This window comes from Fundulus heteroclitus, chromosome 2 (assembly GCF_011125445.2).
Source record: "Fundulus heteroclitus isolate FHET01 chromosome 2, MU-UCD_Fhet_4.1, whole genome shotgun sequence".
In the NCBI taxonomy this organism is placed as follows: domain Eukaryota; kingdom Metazoa; phylum Chordata; class Actinopteri; order Cyprinodontiformes; family Fundulidae; genus Fundulus; species Fundulus heteroclitus.
This window is the reverse complement of record NC_046362.1, coordinates 28,466,277-28,484,682: the sequence shown is the minus strand read 5'-3', so window position 1 is coordinate 28,484,682 and position 18,406 is coordinate 28,466,277. Positions and strand designations below refer to the sequence as shown.

The following is an 18,406-nucleotide window of genomic DNA, read 5'->3' as shown; positions in this document are numbered from 1 at the left end:
TCTTAAAATGAGTGTATCTGTCCTTGATTTGAGCAGGTAAATAAGATGATCTGCCAATGGAATAAGACTTCTGCCCTTAAAATAGGAACAACTCACCTTCATCATATTATTTCAAGTACAGGATGTCTAATTATCTTATTTTAGGGGTCAAAATACTCATTCCATTGGCAGATAATATTATTTACCTGCTCTAATCTAGGACAAAAACACTAATTTTAAGAACATTTTGTTTATTTTTAGATCTGTTTTGCAGTGTGTATATAATGATGAATATGACAATTCTCAGAAATAAAAAAAAATAAAAAAATCCACCGACATTTGGATGGAACAACTGTAAATAGTTGAATGAACGTATAACCGCTCCACTTTCATAAAACAGTAGTAGTCTTTAGTATAAATGTTTTTGGATGTTGCAGAACTCTCTTTACCGTCTCAAGGTGGTGCGGATAAGTTTGTATGTTTGCATGCATCTGCGAGTGTGTGTCTGTATGGCGGTTTTAATGGGAGTCAGTATGACTTGTGTGACTTGGCGTCTCACGGGAGAGTTTGTCTTTGATTAGTGCACGGGAGAGAGCGGCTGACTGAACAGGAACCTTAATTGTCTTACTGAATCACTGCGCTGTGACTTCTGACTGAAAGGCTGACATGACCGACTATCTCAAGTCTCTGGAGGACACACATAGTCAGTTATGTGCAGGTGTTTGAGTTTTTTCCATCTTCAGTCAGCTCACATGTGTTTCCTAAATAAGATCTTTAAGGGAGACTGTCCTAGGGGCTAATTGGAAGTGATCAGATAAGACTTACATGCCACTTATTGTTAGGATTAGGTTTAGGCTCCACATCTACTTGATTAGTTTTTTTGAAACAGTTGTTTATTCAAATTTTTGAAGTTTAATAATCATCTGAACATATAACTTAAAATGGCTTGTTGAAAACTGACTCTAAAGGGTGTCTTAAAGACACTTCTCCAGCGCATCTGAATCAAGCCTCTGCAGAGATATATTAGGTAATTTAACCATTTGATCAGCTACTTCTGATCAGTAACATTCAAATACAATAACTATGTGAAACACCAAGTAGGGAAGAAAAGTGAGAAGTTTCAGATTTATTTTTTTTTTTCTTCATTTGCCCATTATGCCATTCTGTACCATAAATGACGGCTGTAGTTCTCGACATTGTAACTTTGTCTCAGACTATGGCTCTTAAGAACACCACCACTTTCCTTGGAGGCTGTGTCTGGTCATGAGTGAACGCTGACTGTGCGGAGGAGGAATTTATTTTAGCAAGCAGCCATATCTGTAAATAATTAAAAAGTTGCAGAGATAAGGTCATCGGAGTTGAAGCAAGATCTCTAGTTTTATCTAAGCGGTACCACGTGTTCTTGGCCTTGCCGTAGCAGTTTTATTTCATATTTCCTTTTTGTTTTTTAAAAGTCTTGCTAAATTGTGACAAGTATTCTCTTTTTGTGTGTGTCTCTCTCTGAGCAATTAAGTAGCAGCACTTCCCTGTAATAAATTAATAAATAAATAAATCTACAGTGCAAGTTTTTGCTTGGGTGAGTCAGTATCTTACTGGTGCGGAGAATAATGATGATATTATAAAGCTTCTTTACTGCTATTATGCTGTTTATTGAAATAAAGTAGAATACTGTTTCAGCCTGGCCACAAAAAGTTAACCTTAAATAAGAAGACAGTGGTGCCTATTAATAGGGGACACATTCAAGCACTGCCTAAATGAGAGCTGACAGTTAAGTATACAATTTATTTTTCTAATTTGAAGATTTCTTCACCTTCCTGCATACAGTTTGTAACACTAGACACCCAGGCTTGGTCAGGCATGAGATTCTAATGATGGATTTCAGTTATCATCAGATGCTGGTAGCTCAAACATACCGTTGGAGAGGGGAAATAAATGTTTTTGTTCTGACCATTGTTGCAGATAATTGATGGTTTAAAGTAATTTTCTACAGTCATTTGCTGCAGCAGAATGAGAGTATATGACTCCAACAGATTCTACCAGCAGGAGGTTGATCATTGCTGTTTTGGTTTGATCACGGGTCGTTATCTCTCATTTTTCTTATGCAAGTCCCAATCTATAGTATACTTACAGGTATTTATTTTTTTTAAACAAAACCTAAACACCTACTGAGCCTTTCAAAAGTATTCACACCCCTTGAACTTTTTCACTCTTTGTCACACTACAGCCCCAGTGTATATTGGGAGTTTATGTGACAGACCAACACCAAGCAGCATGTAATTGTAAATAAGGCTAAGCAGTTACAATCAGAAATAAGCTAATTAATTGAGCCTCCCTGTGAGTATTTAAAACCCAGTGTAAATCCAGCTGTTCTGTGAAGGCTTCAGAGGTTTGTTAGAGAACATAACTCTGGAGGATTTATGCAGATTACAAACTCAAATGGGAGCACAGCTATTGGTTGTGTACTCTCCAAATCCAGCGTTGAAGAAGCAGTGGAAATGGGGAAAAAAAACATTGCGGAAAGCTATAATAAGTTCGGTTTGAAGTTTGCCATAAGCCATTCAGGACCCTGGATAAGAAGGCGCTCTGGTCAGATAGTTCTGCACGCACTTTGTGCATACAGAATGACAAATAAAGTTGTCTAAGTCTCTAAGTCAGATGAAAGGAAAATTAAACTTTTAGTCCGAATTTAGCTGCAAAACATTATCTTGGAAAAAAGTATGATTTGAACACCACAAAAAGCAGCACTCTACTACAGGATGTTCCCCATAAATGTTTACTTACATTAAAGGACTGCTTTTTATCTATAAGCCTTTCTTTAGTTACTTATGTTTAAAAGTTGCCATGATCTCTCATGTATCATCTGTCAAACAGGGAAAAAATAAATAGAGTTCAATATGAACTTTTCAGAAAAAAATAGTTAAATACATTTTTATTTTAGATTTTGACTTCTTAACACAAAATGCTTAACTAACAAAATAATTAAACCAATTATTATCTAAATCTACTGGTGCAAAATGTTTGTTTACAGGTAGAAGATACAAGTGATATGAACAGATGAATGGGCATATTGCGATGTCTGGGGAGAGAAGCTCCTCTGATGTCTAAGTCATAACTCTTTGTGTTTTGCCCCTGTAAAAGAACACAGGAACAGGACACAATGAAGTACAAGTAACAGACCAAGTTAGTATTTCTTTTAATAAGTATAGGGAGACAGCAGTGAAAGAGAGAGGCTAAAACCTCTCAATGCTCCAGCAAAAATGACTGCACTTTTCCATAGTGTCATTAAAGGTGCCATGACATCACTGTATAAACAATTTCATGTAGTTGATATTGCTGCATGTGTCAATTCTCCAAAAAATTTCATCAAAAAATCAACGTCAACTTGTTGTTTTGTCAGGCAAATGTTCCTTATCAGTGGGTTGGTTGTGGTAATGATATGCAGCTCTACCGTATTTGGAAAACTCAAATATGTGCAACACCCGTTATTCTGGCTGGTGGAAGTGTTTGTGTTATAGGATGTTGGACAGGCAAGGCCAAGCTGACCAAATTCTTTAACCTGGTGACGCAATTCAACACTGTGGGACTAAAATAGTGAGCCACATAGACTCCTGCGCAGTGGAGAGCTTGCCGCAACACGGGAATATGCAGCTGGGATCCAGTTCTTCACCGGGTTCTGCTGCCAGCATACCTGCGACACAGAAACAGTATGCAGCTGGATGACTCCGTGGAGGAGAGTTTGCTCTCCCAGGCAGCGACAGCAAAATCAAGCCACTGGCAGTGGTTTAGCTTCAGTTAGTCAACCTGATTTTTCTGTTATAAACACATTTTCCTTACATTTTACAGCATTTAGAAATTAAATAAACTTGCAGGCAATGACAGCGTTATTGTCGCCACCTTCCGTGTTGGTATAGAATTTTTATTTTTTTTTTTCCTGTTTGTTCGAAAACCCTGACTTGAATTCGCCAACAAGAAACTGTCTTCAGTAAAGTCCCCATAAATTCACTTCAGCCACTCTTCTGTGATTCTCTCGTCCTTCGGAAGTGAGTGGAACCTTCACGCATTTTAGACCACTTTCGAAAAAATCAGCTCCCCTTTTTAGTAACCGCTGTGAAGTCAGTCTAAGGTTGAAAATTGGATATTTATGCTCCGGGGCTTGTGCGTTGTCTGGATCCTGTTTGGGCCGATGCATGGAGGCTGATCTGGGGCTGCCGCTCCTCGGGTTTTCCCCCTCTCCAGTATGACAGTTAGACATGCTAACGCGGCCGGTGCATCATCTGATGGGAGAAGGGGAGGGGGAAGGCTGTTTGCCTGATGGTGTGCTCTGATTGGAGAATGTGAATTACGTATAAAAGATAACCTGTTTTCTGATCTGACCATTTTTAGGCAAAACAACAGAGCTGACCGCACCCTGAGTAGTCCCTTTGGTGTTCACTTTTGACATTAATACAACCTCATCAGTGCACAACAGATCAAATTATACCCCCAAAATCTCAAAATGTAATTTGTTGTCATGGCCCCTTTTAAAAGGTGTTCAAACCACTTGATGTTCTGTATGTTTATTGATTTTAGTTTAAAAATGTCTGTTTTAGTTTAACACATGCCTGGAATTTTCTGTTTTTCTTCTCAGGTATATGAGAGGGGAACTAATGTGGAACAATTTGTGACCCGCTTCCTACTGAAGGAATCGGCCAATCAGATCCAGTCTCTCCTGAGCTCTGTGGAAAGTGCGGTGGATGCGATTGACGAGCAGCACGGCCAGTCGGGGTGAGGCTGTAACTATCTGTTCTCAATGTGTGCTTGTTCATGGTTGTGTACATGTGTCACAGCTTAATGCGCAAAACTCAGGTTGTCAGTGGCTGTGATGGAAACTGGGCCGTGTTTCAGGCTCATTTCTGCTTTGGTTAGAACATCTGCCGCTCTTCTCAACACACACAAACCCTGCATTTTTATCAACCTACATTCATCTTTCCTGTCTCTTCCACCTCAGTCAGATCAGATGGTTATATTCCTCTTTCATAATCTTTTTCTCTGTCATTCTTTTAGGTTTTTATCTAGCCTTTTCACCCTTCAATCCCGTCGTATGTGTCTTTCAGTCATCAACCTGCCAAAGTGAGTCCACGGATGCCAGAGAAACGCTATCAAAACACTGTCCCCGATTATCCCCCTAACAACAGAGTGAGTGCCAGAGAGGCCGTCAGGACCATCAACACAGCTTCAGGTGACGAACACCAACACCCCGACGTTTCGCTCGGATAGCTGCTGTCATCTGCTTGTGTGAGATTGCATCACTGTGGATGGGCACAAATCAAGCCCTTCACTGCCGCTCAGCAGTTTTTATTCACACACGCTCATCCATATATGATTTACCCCTCATTTTAAAATGCTTCAATCAGCTGCCTGCACACATCTGCAGGGGCTTCCTTTTAGAGGAAAAGGCTGTGTAGGGAAATTCTCTTCAAGGTGAGGCATGTGGGTTTATATAATGAGCTTGAGAAGAAAGGTGCCTTGAAGGGGAAGCTGAGGGGAAACCTGGTCAGCTTGTTAAATGATCTTGTACAGTAGGTGTACGCAACATGCAGAGCAGATCCCACATTTAGGGCTTATACTGAATTAATTTCTTATTTCAGTACCATGACCTCTATTATAATATTGTTTTTTCCCCTGAAATCTGATCTTTATTTTGAGCACATTACACAGTGACGGGAAAAACAGCCTAATTTCAATAAACTCATCAGTGCCAGAACTGGAAAAGTACGTTTTATTTACAGCACTTTTATGGATAAAGATAGGCATTTGCAAAGTCTGAGTAAAAACAAATGAACAAATTTAAAATATGTAAAGTGAGTTTAAGGAAAAGCACATTTGAATAAGAATCTCTTCTCTGTTTCGGATGAGTCAAGACTCACAGAGAACCAAGCACGGAACAGACTTACAGTGGGCTCTGATGTGTTGCCTGCTTGGGAACAAAATCATATTGAGTGTGAGGGTCATATCTTCTTCCAGCTCTTATGCCATTCTGACAGACACTGCAACAGTTAACGGCATCCATGCAGAAACACGATTAGGAACTTTAGTTCTGCGGTGCTTAATCTCTTCCTAAAAATAAAGTAAAATAATTCAATGGGTAAAATAAAATGACCGAAACGGTACGCAGGTGGACCGTAATGAACATGCCATGCCGAAACGGTTCAATACACCCAAGTGTACCGTTACATCCCAAATAATTGCTAATTCATGCTTACATATTTCCTTTGTGTATTAATGAGTTGTTTCCTTTCTTTTTCTATACACTCAACTTTAGTTGCATCATTGTTGTCTTTAGTTTCTAAGCAGCTGTTGTCAGTTGAGTCATTTCTAATATATATGTGTTTTGACTTGGTTTGAATTACACTGGCAGATGCTGTATATGATCCGTTTGGATTAAATTGTGTTGAGTATTTGGAGGTCCTAATAATGGTTTTCTGGTCACTGACAGATCAGATGAATCTAGGATCAGGGATTGGCTGAAAAAGATTCCTAGTCTACTTAATAGTTATGAATTTCCTCAATCCCACACCCTAATCCCAATGGTTGGCACCATTTCATCAGTTTTGCATGGTTTTTATTAGCTTTGTGATTGTTCGGCTTTTGACTCATCCAGAGACGGGTAGAGTCACCAATATTGCACTTATGTGGAAGTGCCATTGCTTCATAATGATACTTATGAAGTAAAAACTACTTTAAAACTAGAAGCAAAAGTGAGTCCTCGGAAGAACTCACTGTAGTAAGCAAAACTCCTTATTTATCCCCCTTTGCTAACCACTGACATTCCAGATGTTCTCTTGACGGTTTTCCGCAAGAAATCCTTATTTTTGCTGCTTCAATATCTATGATAATTTATATTCCAATAACAACTCACCCAAACCATGCAGTGCTCAATCATTTGCTTCTAAAGATACATCTAGCTCAATTTATATTGCTGCTGTCTTAAAAAAACTTACTAAAAACTAGCATTTCTTGGTTGCATTGTAATGTGTTTTAGTGTTGCTCCAGTTTATGGTGTGTAGGAGATTGATTTTCTGTTCCATAAACCTCTTTCTCTTTACTTCGAACATTAATGGATTGTGTTTGGGGTGGACTCTGAGAGACGCCTCCCCACTGAAGAGCAGCTGAATGTGAACTTCAGCATCCACGCAGTTTAATTTACTGAGAATTTCATGTTGAAAGGATAATTATTTTGTACCACCCGTACTTCAGTTTTGTAAGTATTGCACATGAAAATAAACAGATTTAAAAAATACTGTTAAATGCATCCATGTGCTGGAATAAAATCAGACAATAAACTTAAATATATCTGGTTAGGTATAGTCAGGTTTTCTGATACAATGTCGATGCTTGGGATGAGATTGTTACAAACATTTTTTTGAAAAATTAAGTCTTCTCAAAATGATAAATATTAGGTACAATGCAGTCTTTACATGTGCTTTTTGCTTTCATTTTAATTTTGTGGTAATCATCCTCCAGGGTCTTTTACTTTAAAGAAGAATAGGGCGCTCCTATTTGTTAAACTTGGTTAAACACAACAACATTTGGTAAAGAATAACCCATATCCTGTTCTTATCACCTAGAGCAGACAATCTTTTTAGTCTAAGAAAATGGGAGATAGATGACACTGAATTAAAATAACTTACCCCTTTCCTTTTTGTGAGACAGACCACAAAACTACAGTACTTCTGTGTCAGAAATGAATTGGAGGCTCAGGCTTTGGCTTGCATAAGGTCCCACCCGCCCTCTCCATTCAGTCCACTACACTCGACACCCCAAAGAGGAGGTCAAATTCTGTCACACTCTCTGTAGAGATGGTTGTTGTTTTGCCCACACTATTCACCTCACCACTATCTTTCACACCTTCCTATAAGAATGGTGAATGTCCCTCGTTTTGCCATTGGCTGAGAAACGTTATCTCGAGTTGTCCCCAGTTTGTTGCTTATTCCAAGTAAAAAAAAAAGCCTGGAGTCACTCAATCGACAATTAGTCAATTATTACCATCAAATGACCTCTTTTACCTCATAATACATTGTGTAAAAATAATTTTTCTTAACCAGAAGCAAATAAATTCAGGAATAGCTTCTATAACATAAGAAAATATTTTAATTAGGCAAACATCAAAAAATCTTTTTATGCTTTGGATCTAGAGTGATTTAACAATTAAGTTATTCTGTTTAGTTTACGGTTGAGTTGGTAAAACTATTAACATTAGTTTAACATTGTATAAAAAAAAAACAATATCTGTATCCTGCCAGTACTCTTTTGTGATTTGACCTGCAGCAGCAAAAAGTGTAGAGAATTTTGAGTTGGAGCATCAAAAATTTTAACCAAACTATTTTGCATGTAAATGGTAAAAAAGGGTAAATGGACTGAACTTATATTGGGCTTTTTCAGTCATGCTGACCACCCAAAGCGCTGTATACTATACACACATTGCACACATTTGTACTATATGCACAAATGTGTGCAATTCAATGAATGAGGTCCGTCTTTTTACTGGATTTGGTGCATTAAGTAACACCCAATCAAAGGGTTGATCAATTGATTGTTTTCCTTTCAGGGTGTGACTGACAGACATTTATACATCTCTCTGTTTGTACCTTGACTCTTTGATCCTCCACCATCTTGCTGTTGACAGCAGTGCACGTGTTCACCTTGACAAGTCATGCCCCTTCGAGCAAATTGCTTGTTGGGGAAATGACACTTCAAAGGTTGTTGAGATATGGCAACACTTTATCGCTAAACAAGCTTGAGAGGAGACGTGTGGAAGAAAATAACACCTGAGTGATTGGTGGCTCTCATGAGAGGGAACACCCTCAAAGGTCAATGAGTGATGTTCTTCTTTTTGCAAGTGTCATGAAGGTGAAAAGTGTTGCTTTAGGAAACTAAGGCTTAACTTAAGGAGTTAAGTTGTTGAATATGAGTTCCTTAATGTTGTTTATTTGGGCATTCTGTTTGTTGGCTGTGATTGCTACAGAATGCAGAACTACATCAAATGTTTATATATGTATATACAATGCTATATTGATTTGTTTGGATGACGATACGATATTTGACGATATTGCAAGGTCTTTTACGATTTCTGATGAATGTGATCGATATGATGCGATATCACCTGCCCATCTAACACTATTTTTTACATAGATAACAACTCACAAAAATGATTTGACCATTTTATTTTTAAGCTTTTACAGAGGAGCTCTCTCTCTACTCTGTAACATAACCTAATGTTTAACTATTTTAGGTGTGTAAATACTTTTTATAGACACTTCATGGTGTTCTGGTTCCAACCCCGGTCTGCTCCCAGTCGGACGGGCACAGAAACCTGCCATACCTCCACCACCAGCCAAATGACAGAGCTCCTCTCTTTCCTCTAAGGCAGGGCGGCTTACAAAAAGCTTATTTTTGCCTCTTGTATCAAAGATCTTGTTGATTTGGGTCATGGTTCAAATCCCATGACAAAAGGCTGGATTGTAGAGGGAATGTGGCTCTTTCTTTAACTCAACAGATAAGGCAAAGCCTCAATACTGGAGATAAATCTCTGATCTTTCCAGTTGTTTCCTGCTCCATCCATCCATTAGGATGCTCCTTCAAGAATTTAAGTTGTTCTCTGGCTCAAGTAAAGCTTCCCTATGCAGTGAAATATAAAGATTAGGATATAATGACAATAGTCAATTAAAAAATATTAATGTTAAAAGTTGGTATTGATTAGTCTTTGCTGTCTGTTCTTGTCTTTGAGATAAGTTAATATAAATACGCAAAGTGACTATTTGTTTACAAGTCCCTCCTAAAATAAATATTGCTCTCTCCAGTGTAACACACAGTCAGACGTTTTAAAAGAAAATGAGTCAGAGATGACAAACAACACTCGGCAGTGACATGTTAGATTATGGTTACTGCTTCTCTACTAATTTCATAAACGCACTAATACAGTCTAAAAGCAAAGCTAATCAAATATATTTATGTTGAAGGCATAAAAACAAACCAAGCTCCTCTGTAAACCAATTTTTTAAAGGGAACATACATATTTATTTTGTGTCCCTTAGATCCCATGATGAAAAAGCTTTTTCAATAACAGGAAAAAAATAGAATCTCAAATGATATGGAGAGAGGGTGAACTAGAAGCGAACACCTTCTGCATTTTGCCTCATTTCATCTCAGGTTTGCTCTAATGGGAAATAGAGGCTCAGGCTCCATTTAAACTGTTGTAAGAAAAATCTCAACTATCATCTGATTGAAGGACAATTTAAAAAGAGTTGCAGAAGCATTTTCAAAAATGAAGTGGAGCTTTTGTATCAGAAATTAGTTTTCTCATTAAATTAGAAGCACTCTGCACTTATGATGCATTTGCCTCAAGCACACCTAATGAAGCGCCTGAGTTATTTCTTGTTTCTGCTTTCAGACGTCCAGGCTGCTTGAAGTAAAAGTTTTTTGTCAGATGTTCCGCTTTAATCTTTTTCCCAACTTTTTGAGTATCAGTGGTGCATAGAAAATCGATTTTTTTAACCATCAGATCAAATATGGTGTTTTAAAACCAATTCCCTGTCTCTGAGATCAGGGTTAGGGTTAGGGTAAATAAATCCTACGTTCGATCATTTTAACATCTTTGATACAGTGTTATTGCAGCTGTGGCCCATTATTTTCTGCTTTCGCTGCAGACACAATAAACCAGGTTTATAAATAATGTTCACCAAGATTGTCAGTTTAATATGTCCATACATGGTAAAGAGGTTTCTCTAACTTTGACAGTCATAGCTTCAAAGCTTTTTCCACGTGGAACGTGACATATATGTTAAACGGTACAACTAAAAAAGAAATCAGAGGGGGAAATGTAAAAAAATAAAATAAAGCTGCAAAAAAACTTTACACAAGTACTTTACTAACATGTAGCATACAGATACATTATGTACTTTTCATCCACTTTCATTTTTTTGTTTTCTTAATTTTATAGTTATTCTGATGAACCTAAAATACCATTCACCTTTCTCAGAGATTACAAAGGATCGATAACACCTTCTCTCAGGGAAAGAGTACAAAAAAAAATCCTGTGAAGTATAAAAATTAACAAGGCGAAGTGGAGAAAAAATATGGGACAAGAGTGACATCACTCCCTAACTGATTTAAAAGAGAAGATGTAGAACTGCACTAAAGGAGAGCTGATTGTTGTGCTTTACATGTGACAAAAATATCCTTTATTCTCCACATGCTTTGAAGGGTTAAAAGCAGAAGCCCTTTCTTCAAAAGAGACTATCCAAAGCCAGCTTGGAATATTCTGATAGTCTGTTGAAGAATTTGCAACAAGTTGATGAAACCAAATTTCAATTTGGCCACAATTCCAAAAGGCACAAAACCTTAACCATAATGAGAAGTGAGGAAGTAGCATCATATTATTAAGTTCTACTTAAGATGGGACTGTAATGGTACTGTAAACAGACTGAATAAGTGATCAAAGAGTTTCAGAAAGGAGTCAGTTGGGGCTTTTGATCAGGATGCCCACTGGGCGCTTCCCTTTTAGGGTGTTCTGGGGACTTCCCACCGGGTTGGAGACCCCGGGAAGGCGATGAGGACAGACGTCCTCATTACAATGTTCAGCATTAAGTTATAATTTAGCTTAATGTAACAGCCAGACCGCACAGTTTAAATTTGTTAAACAATGTAGGATACAACTAACCTGACAACAGCCAGCTGCATGTCTCGCTCCGCCTAGCTCCACTCACATACATCTGGGACATCGCTCATTGAAAGTGATTTCCCCAACCAAATTTATGGTCTGGCCAATCAGGACGCAGGGCCGGTGTTTCATGGATGTGACGTAGTGGAGAAGCCACCGTGAGATTCCAACAACAATGGCGGCTCGCATCGAGGAAGCAAGCGTTAGCATTGATGCTGCTATTTCTTCCGTGTTGTCCAATCTACCTAATATTGTTTCATTAAAAGAACATCAGAGAACGGCTCTGAAGGCTTTTGTTGGTGGAAACCATGTTTTCGCCCTTCTCCCGACCGGATTTGGCAAGTTTTGTTTTCCGGGGCGCGGTTAGCGGTTAGCGCGAACCATATTGGGAGGCCTTTAGTCCTCGACGCGGTCGGCCCGGGATCGACTCCGACCCGCGGCGCTTTGCCACCTGTCTTCCCCCCTCTTCCTGTCAGCTCACTGTCAATAAAACGCGTGCCACTACAGTGTTTCCCGCAGGAATTTGCTTATGCGAGGCGGACCGACTCGCGGAGCCGGGGGGGGGGGGGTGTTGGTGGACGACACGTTTTCCGCGGACCAGCTCGCGGAGCGGGGGGGGGGGGGGGGGGGGGTGGACGACACGTTTTCCGCGGCCGCCTCGCCAAGATAGCGCTGCGGGAAACCCTGCACTAGACCCGCAAACGCATAGAAAAAAATAAAAAAAAAAGTTTTTTTTTTCCTGCGTCGGTCTCATCAGCGTCACGGGTTAGCTTCGGTGTGAGTGGTTGAAATAGCACGTTAATAAAGATGACAGACAAGTGGCTTATCCAATCGTATGCAAGGAGTTTTGATAAGGCCCAGCCTTCAGTAAAGGCAATTCCTATGGCGGTGTCCCAGATGTATGTGAGTGGAGCTAGGCGGAGCGAGACATGCAGCTGACTGTTGTCAGGTTAGGATACAACGGGTGCGAGCAGACAAAATTTTCATTTTCACCCAGTTTCTTAAATGAGTCACTGATGTCACTCAAGAAGCTGTTGGTTTGCTGTAATTCACTATAAATATCCCTAGAGGTGTCTCTGTGACAGTCTGTAAGGCTACATCGCTACGACTATTTGGACATGTGGCGAATCACTTCCAGGTGTTTTTACTGATTTGCATATATAATTAGGGGCGAGGACAGGGTGGCCCCAGGTACGCGTGCAGGTGCGTCCAAATCCATGCAAATTGGGATTTATCAAGGCAATGCATGCGGCGACCCGTCTACACACGGTTTCATACATCTGAATTCTTCTCTGCTCTGCAAGTTTAAGGATTTTTTTTCCCTGACTGCCAATGTTTAGTATGAGAGCTTTGCATTCCTTTTTACATGAGGCCCCTGGAGCTCTTGCTTTTATACGTGTCTCTGCTTCAACAAACCTGAGTCAAATAATGAGGTTATTAGCAGGACTCTGGAGATATTTACTGCTGACTGAGGAGGTAATTCAGCCATTTGATTCAGGGGCATTGGACCAGGGACACATCTAAAAGTTCCAGGACCCCAGACCTCGAGGACCAGAACTGAAGACCTCGTCACTAGATGGATGTGCAACTTCATAAGAGCCGTTTAAATGATAGTCAAGCTGCTTGGAAGCAATATAATAATGAAAAACAGAGGGATGGTATAAACTTGTGCATAGTAGTGTATTTATTATGGACCACTATTAAGTTGCTGTTGTTTTTGTGTAGACAGTATAGTAAGGCTCTATGCTTTTACACCAATATTTCACACGTTTGTTGCCAGTAAAGGCTTCCTCCACAGCTATAAATTCACATGCATTACAAACATATGGTCCTCTGGGATTTACACAACTAACCACACTTTTCAGGCGCAAGGAATTAATAAATAAATTCTGCATGATAAATATCAGACAGGATGTGAACAAATTTTTGCTTAAAATTTTAAATTCACCTATTCCAGTCTTCCAGTAACTGTGACATGTGTGAGCAGAAACCGTCATGCCTAATTTCATCACAAGCTAACACATTAGCAGCTGCTCACCAGCAGGATGGCTGGACAACCGCAGCAAATTTTAGGGATGAAGAGTAGCTTGATTGCAGCTTTTTCCAGTCAAAGGTCCAGCAATAATGTTGGTTCTGATACAGAGATTTATCCATCCGTCCAATATCTATACCCGCTCATCAGTGTGTTTGTGTGTGTGTGTGTGTGTGGGGGGGGGGGGGGCTTAAATGCCAATGAAACAAGTTTCTCCGGGCTTCCACTGGGAGACATGATTTATAAATTGTAGCTCATCTCTAAAACCTTAGAAATTACATATTTAAACTTAGTTTCTGTCAAACCTCCCTGGTTTGTAGAGGTCATATTTGACGTATCCTGGCTAAAACACAAAAACTGAGCTGGGCTTTGTGTTCTGTCCTTCACCTCAACCTCTAGCTCTCCCTTTATCTTGCTCTTTTTTTATTCCTTTTTTTTTTGCTTGTATTTCTTTAGCGTAGTTGTAAAGTTGGCGGGTTTGTGCCTCACAAGAAAAGTTAACTGTTCTCAGGTCCTCTCCTCATATATAGCATTAGTAAATGTTTAGGTACAAGTATGAAGCTGCCTTGAAAGGGCTCTTTAAAAGTCTGTCTTCAAGCTGCAGTGGCACATATATAGCCTTTGTTTGGTATTTTCTCGTTTTCTTCCTTCAGCATGTCGTTTGTGATGCATTCTCTCTTCAGTTCAGAGAGAAGAGAAAAAGCACCGGGTAGGAGAGGAAAGGCATCAAAAATGAGAAAAAAAACAGAAATACCAGAATTACAAAAGAAGATGCAAGATGAGAATATCCAATTTTAACTTAAATGGGCTATATTGTGTGCAACGGCTCAAAGCATCTCCATTCTGAGTGAAACTATCGCTGAAGGGAAAAGTTTCACCTGTGAAATATTTTATATAAAAACAATGATCTGCATAAGAAAATTAAACATCAACTCTCCTTAAAGATAAACAAAGTTGATGCTTTTTTCTATTAAAAACACAACACCAAGCTGAAGAACACATTTAAATATGAGTTTACAAGTGTGTTGCATGGAAAGATAAATTAGGCAAATGTTCATTTGCTCAGAGTGGGTTCAATTGAGGAGAAAGTCCAGAGATGCGTCTGTGCTTTTGATGGAGGTAGTGAAGCTAAAGGCTGTGATTCTTCTTGCGCTCGTTTAATTGATCCGGCCATTTATTTCCATAACTCTGGCCACTGGGCTTTTATCTGCGGCTGTCTGTCGTGTAACAGACCTCGGTTCAGCTGGTGAGTGTGTTCGTTCTGCATGTGTGTGTTTAGCATGTCGGGAGGAAGCTCCTAATTGACTGGCTGTTAAAGCTTTTAATGAAGACTGGGCAACTCGAGCTCCAATTTGCTGCACAGTGACCATCAGGGAATCAAAAGACCCCGGCGGTTCAGCAAGGACAAAAACTCATGAGAGGAAAAGCAAAATTAGTCAATGAGGGAAGAGGAAAGTAGCAAAAAAGATGGTTGGAGATGCATTCAGCAGAAGTTGGGGTAAAAAGAAAGGAAAGTGATGTTTTCCTAGTTTCTTCAAGAATTGAACACGAAACTCTAAATTTGACTACATTCTGGAATCAATATTTTATTTTTACCTGAATATGCTGGATTAATAATTATGAAATACTTATTCTGCTTTCATGTGTACTTTTAGTTAGTCCTTTTTGAGAAGTTCATTCTATGTTTCTTTAGAACTAACTTTAGTTTTTTTTATTACTGATTTAGTGTGTAGCTGTTTTGGCCACCGTTACACACAGATTTCCCCATTATGGGACAATAAAGGAAATTCTTGTCTTAAATGACCTGATGGAAAACAGATTTGACCCATAAAATTTGAGATATTGGGGTTATCAATGACCAAGTATGCCCTTGCAGACTGTATGACCTGTGCAAAATATTTTATAAATGAAGTTGTGCAACTGACTGTATACAGTACAGTGATGGCCAAAGGTGTGGCTCCGTTATGCTGTAAAATACACAAATCATCACCAGACTGCACCTAAATGGTTGGAAGAAGCTTCCTTTTGAGGATGCTTTGATCTAACTTCTTATTAACAACAGTGTTTTTAGGCAGAATTAAAACTAGATGCAGCCATTTGGATGAGAAGCAACCCTTAACATGGATTGAATCAGGATGCTCCATTGTTAAAAAAGCACAACACTCATTGAAGCTTGCAACTTCTCCAGAAAAAAATATGTATTTTCCAAACGTCCAAGAGAATTCTATTCAGGATTTGATGGAGAAAATAACTTTATATAGCACCAATTATCTACCATCCATCCGTGTACTTACTGATGAATTTCACTCCATCTTTGATTTTATTTTTTTTCTTGGGCAGATGTGAATGATAAGATGTTCTATCTATCATTGGTCTGATGTTCAGACGTCTCTGTCTCACTGTAGATGCAGATCCATGCAGCTGAGCAAGCTCTGCACCTTTGGCTAAACCATTGCAGAGCTCCCTCCTCAAGAGGAGGCACTCCTGGAGCTTGCTTGACACTTTAGGATGCCCTAAGGCCTTCTTCAGTGCATGTGACCCACTCTCTTTAAAAACAGTACCCCCCCCCCCCCCCCAATAATCTCAGCAGGCTTTTTTGTCCATAAGACATTTAGATGCAAACTGATGATGACTGCACACTTATCTCTGGAAGATGACAAGAAGACAAACTTCATCTATTCAAATAGCATTTCCCTGACATTTGCGTCCTTTTGCATCCATTTGTTGCTGTTCAATCAGTTTCAATTTATCCACCAATCCGTTATCATTGGTGGATAAATTATGAGATAACGGTAACAAAAAAAAAAAAAAGATTACTTCTCCAAGATTGATAATAAGACGTGTCAGAAACTGGTAAGGGAGACTGTCAAGAGACTAAAAACAACACTGCAGGAGCTGCAGGGATTTTCTGATTATATGTTATACTTGACAACAACTTCCTGTAAACCATGTGTGTGTCTGGGCTAAAGAGTTGTGCTGCAGGACAGAGCATGTTCTTCTACAGAAAACATCCAGGTTTTGCATAAATCTCCTAAAACCTGCTGGGAGAGTACCAAACTTGAGGTTTTCTATCATAATTCCTATTCTTTAGGAGAGGAGCTTCTGTTTTACATTGCTTTATTGCCTGTTTCCACATTGGAAGAACCACTGCACCATACTAACATGAAACCATCAACGTCACTGTGCTGTCAACTTTCTGATCCCAGATAACAAAATATGAGCGAATCAACGTGGGAATATGGTTAGGCAGAAATATTGAATCCACGTTGAAGCCTGACATTTAAACTATGCATAAACTGGTCGGTGATGTACTTGTTGGATCAACATTGGGTTTTCAACCATAACTGTTAAAATTATTATTTAGCAACCTGCTGATATATTCTAAGACTGCTTATAGTTAGGCCAGCGAAAAGCTCCCCTCACTCTTCATCCACCATTCAGTGACTTACTTTATCACTTCTCTGTTTTGAAATACATATCCTCTTGCAGATTCCTTATTGGCAAAAAGGCATAAAGTGGCTCAATCTCTGTTTTCCTTAACACTTCACTCAGATGTCCATGAAATGTGATGTCATGCCATACAATTGTACCTCGTTTTCATGAGAAAACGATCTTGTTATAATGAAGAAATCTATTTCGTTATAATGTGAAACTTCCTCGTTCTAATGAAAAAACTGTTTCGTTGTAAGGAGATACTGCTCCTAAATTTATTCATCACGTCTGTTCAGTCAAACGCTTCCCATTCAAACGTTTCAAGTAGAATTCATTGTTTTCTGGTAAAGACTCACCTCTGCCATTTTCCATCTCAGGTGCGCAGACAAAACAATCCCCAGGCGTTTGCACCCTATTTATTGGTTCTGGGTTTGGTTAAACTAAGATGTGGATTAAAGAGGGATGGTTCTAGCCAGAAAGGATTTTTCTGTAATGCAACTCTTCAAATAATTATTGAAATGTGTTTACGGTATTTCCAGTTTGTGTTAGTTTGTAAATGTCTTGTTTTGTTTGCTCTTTGACTTGTAGATGTTTTCTTGACAACACATTACGCACAAACAGTAATGATATTTACAAAGGAGTAAGAGAATGTGCAGAAAAAGATCACAACCCACTGTCCTCAACAGGGGGCTTAATTTAAAACCTCCAATGATAAAATGATCTGACCCAGTGCTCAAAGAGGAGGAGGACAAACAGCATACCTTGATTCAACATTGATTAGACATTGGTGTTTCAGCTATTAGACCACAAAACAACATTGTTTCAATTACCTCTTTTCAACATTGGTTAACTGGCTAGAATTGGACGATTGTTTGATGGTTGATCCACCATCAATCGTCGACCTTAAGAAAATATCAACCTTTTTTACCATAATTTAAAAATTATGCATCCCAGATGCAGCTTTTGGCATCTAAATTGGCATTTAAACCAATATTGTAACTGTTGTGAGGCTTCATATTTGATTAGTTGTATAACGCAAAGCAGTTCTTAGGTGTAAAGCAAAATTACAGTTTATATCATATTCTCTGGTTTTCCTTTGATCAAAAAAAGACCATAAGTAGTAATTTTGTCAACAAGAGGTTAGGCAAGAAGCCATTCTTATTAATATGCTGTGTTTGCTGCTGATTATGCAGACTGACAAGAAAATAAAAAAGTATTCAAAAAAGTTGGTGACTTGTAAAAAGCAAACATTTAGTGCCAGTGTT

The 18,406-nt window shown here is 39.0% G+C and overlaps 1 protein-coding gene across 2 annotated transcripts in view; it reads left to right on the top strand.

Moving 5' to 3' along the window:
* Nucleotides 1-18,406, top strand: part of necab2 (N-terminal EF-hand calcium binding protein 2) — a 181,081-nt gene that overhangs the window by 99,259 nt on the left and 63,416 nt on the right. For both annotated transcript variants that reach the window (XM_036152095.1, XM_036152091.1), the window contains exons 6-7: nt 4,607-4,743; nt 5,073-5,197. In XM_036152095.1, the coding sequence (XP_036007988.1) occupies nt 4,607-4,743; nt 5,073-5,197 (262 nt within the window). The remainder of the gene's footprint in view (nt 1-4,606; nt 4,744-5,072; nt 5,198-18,406) is intronic.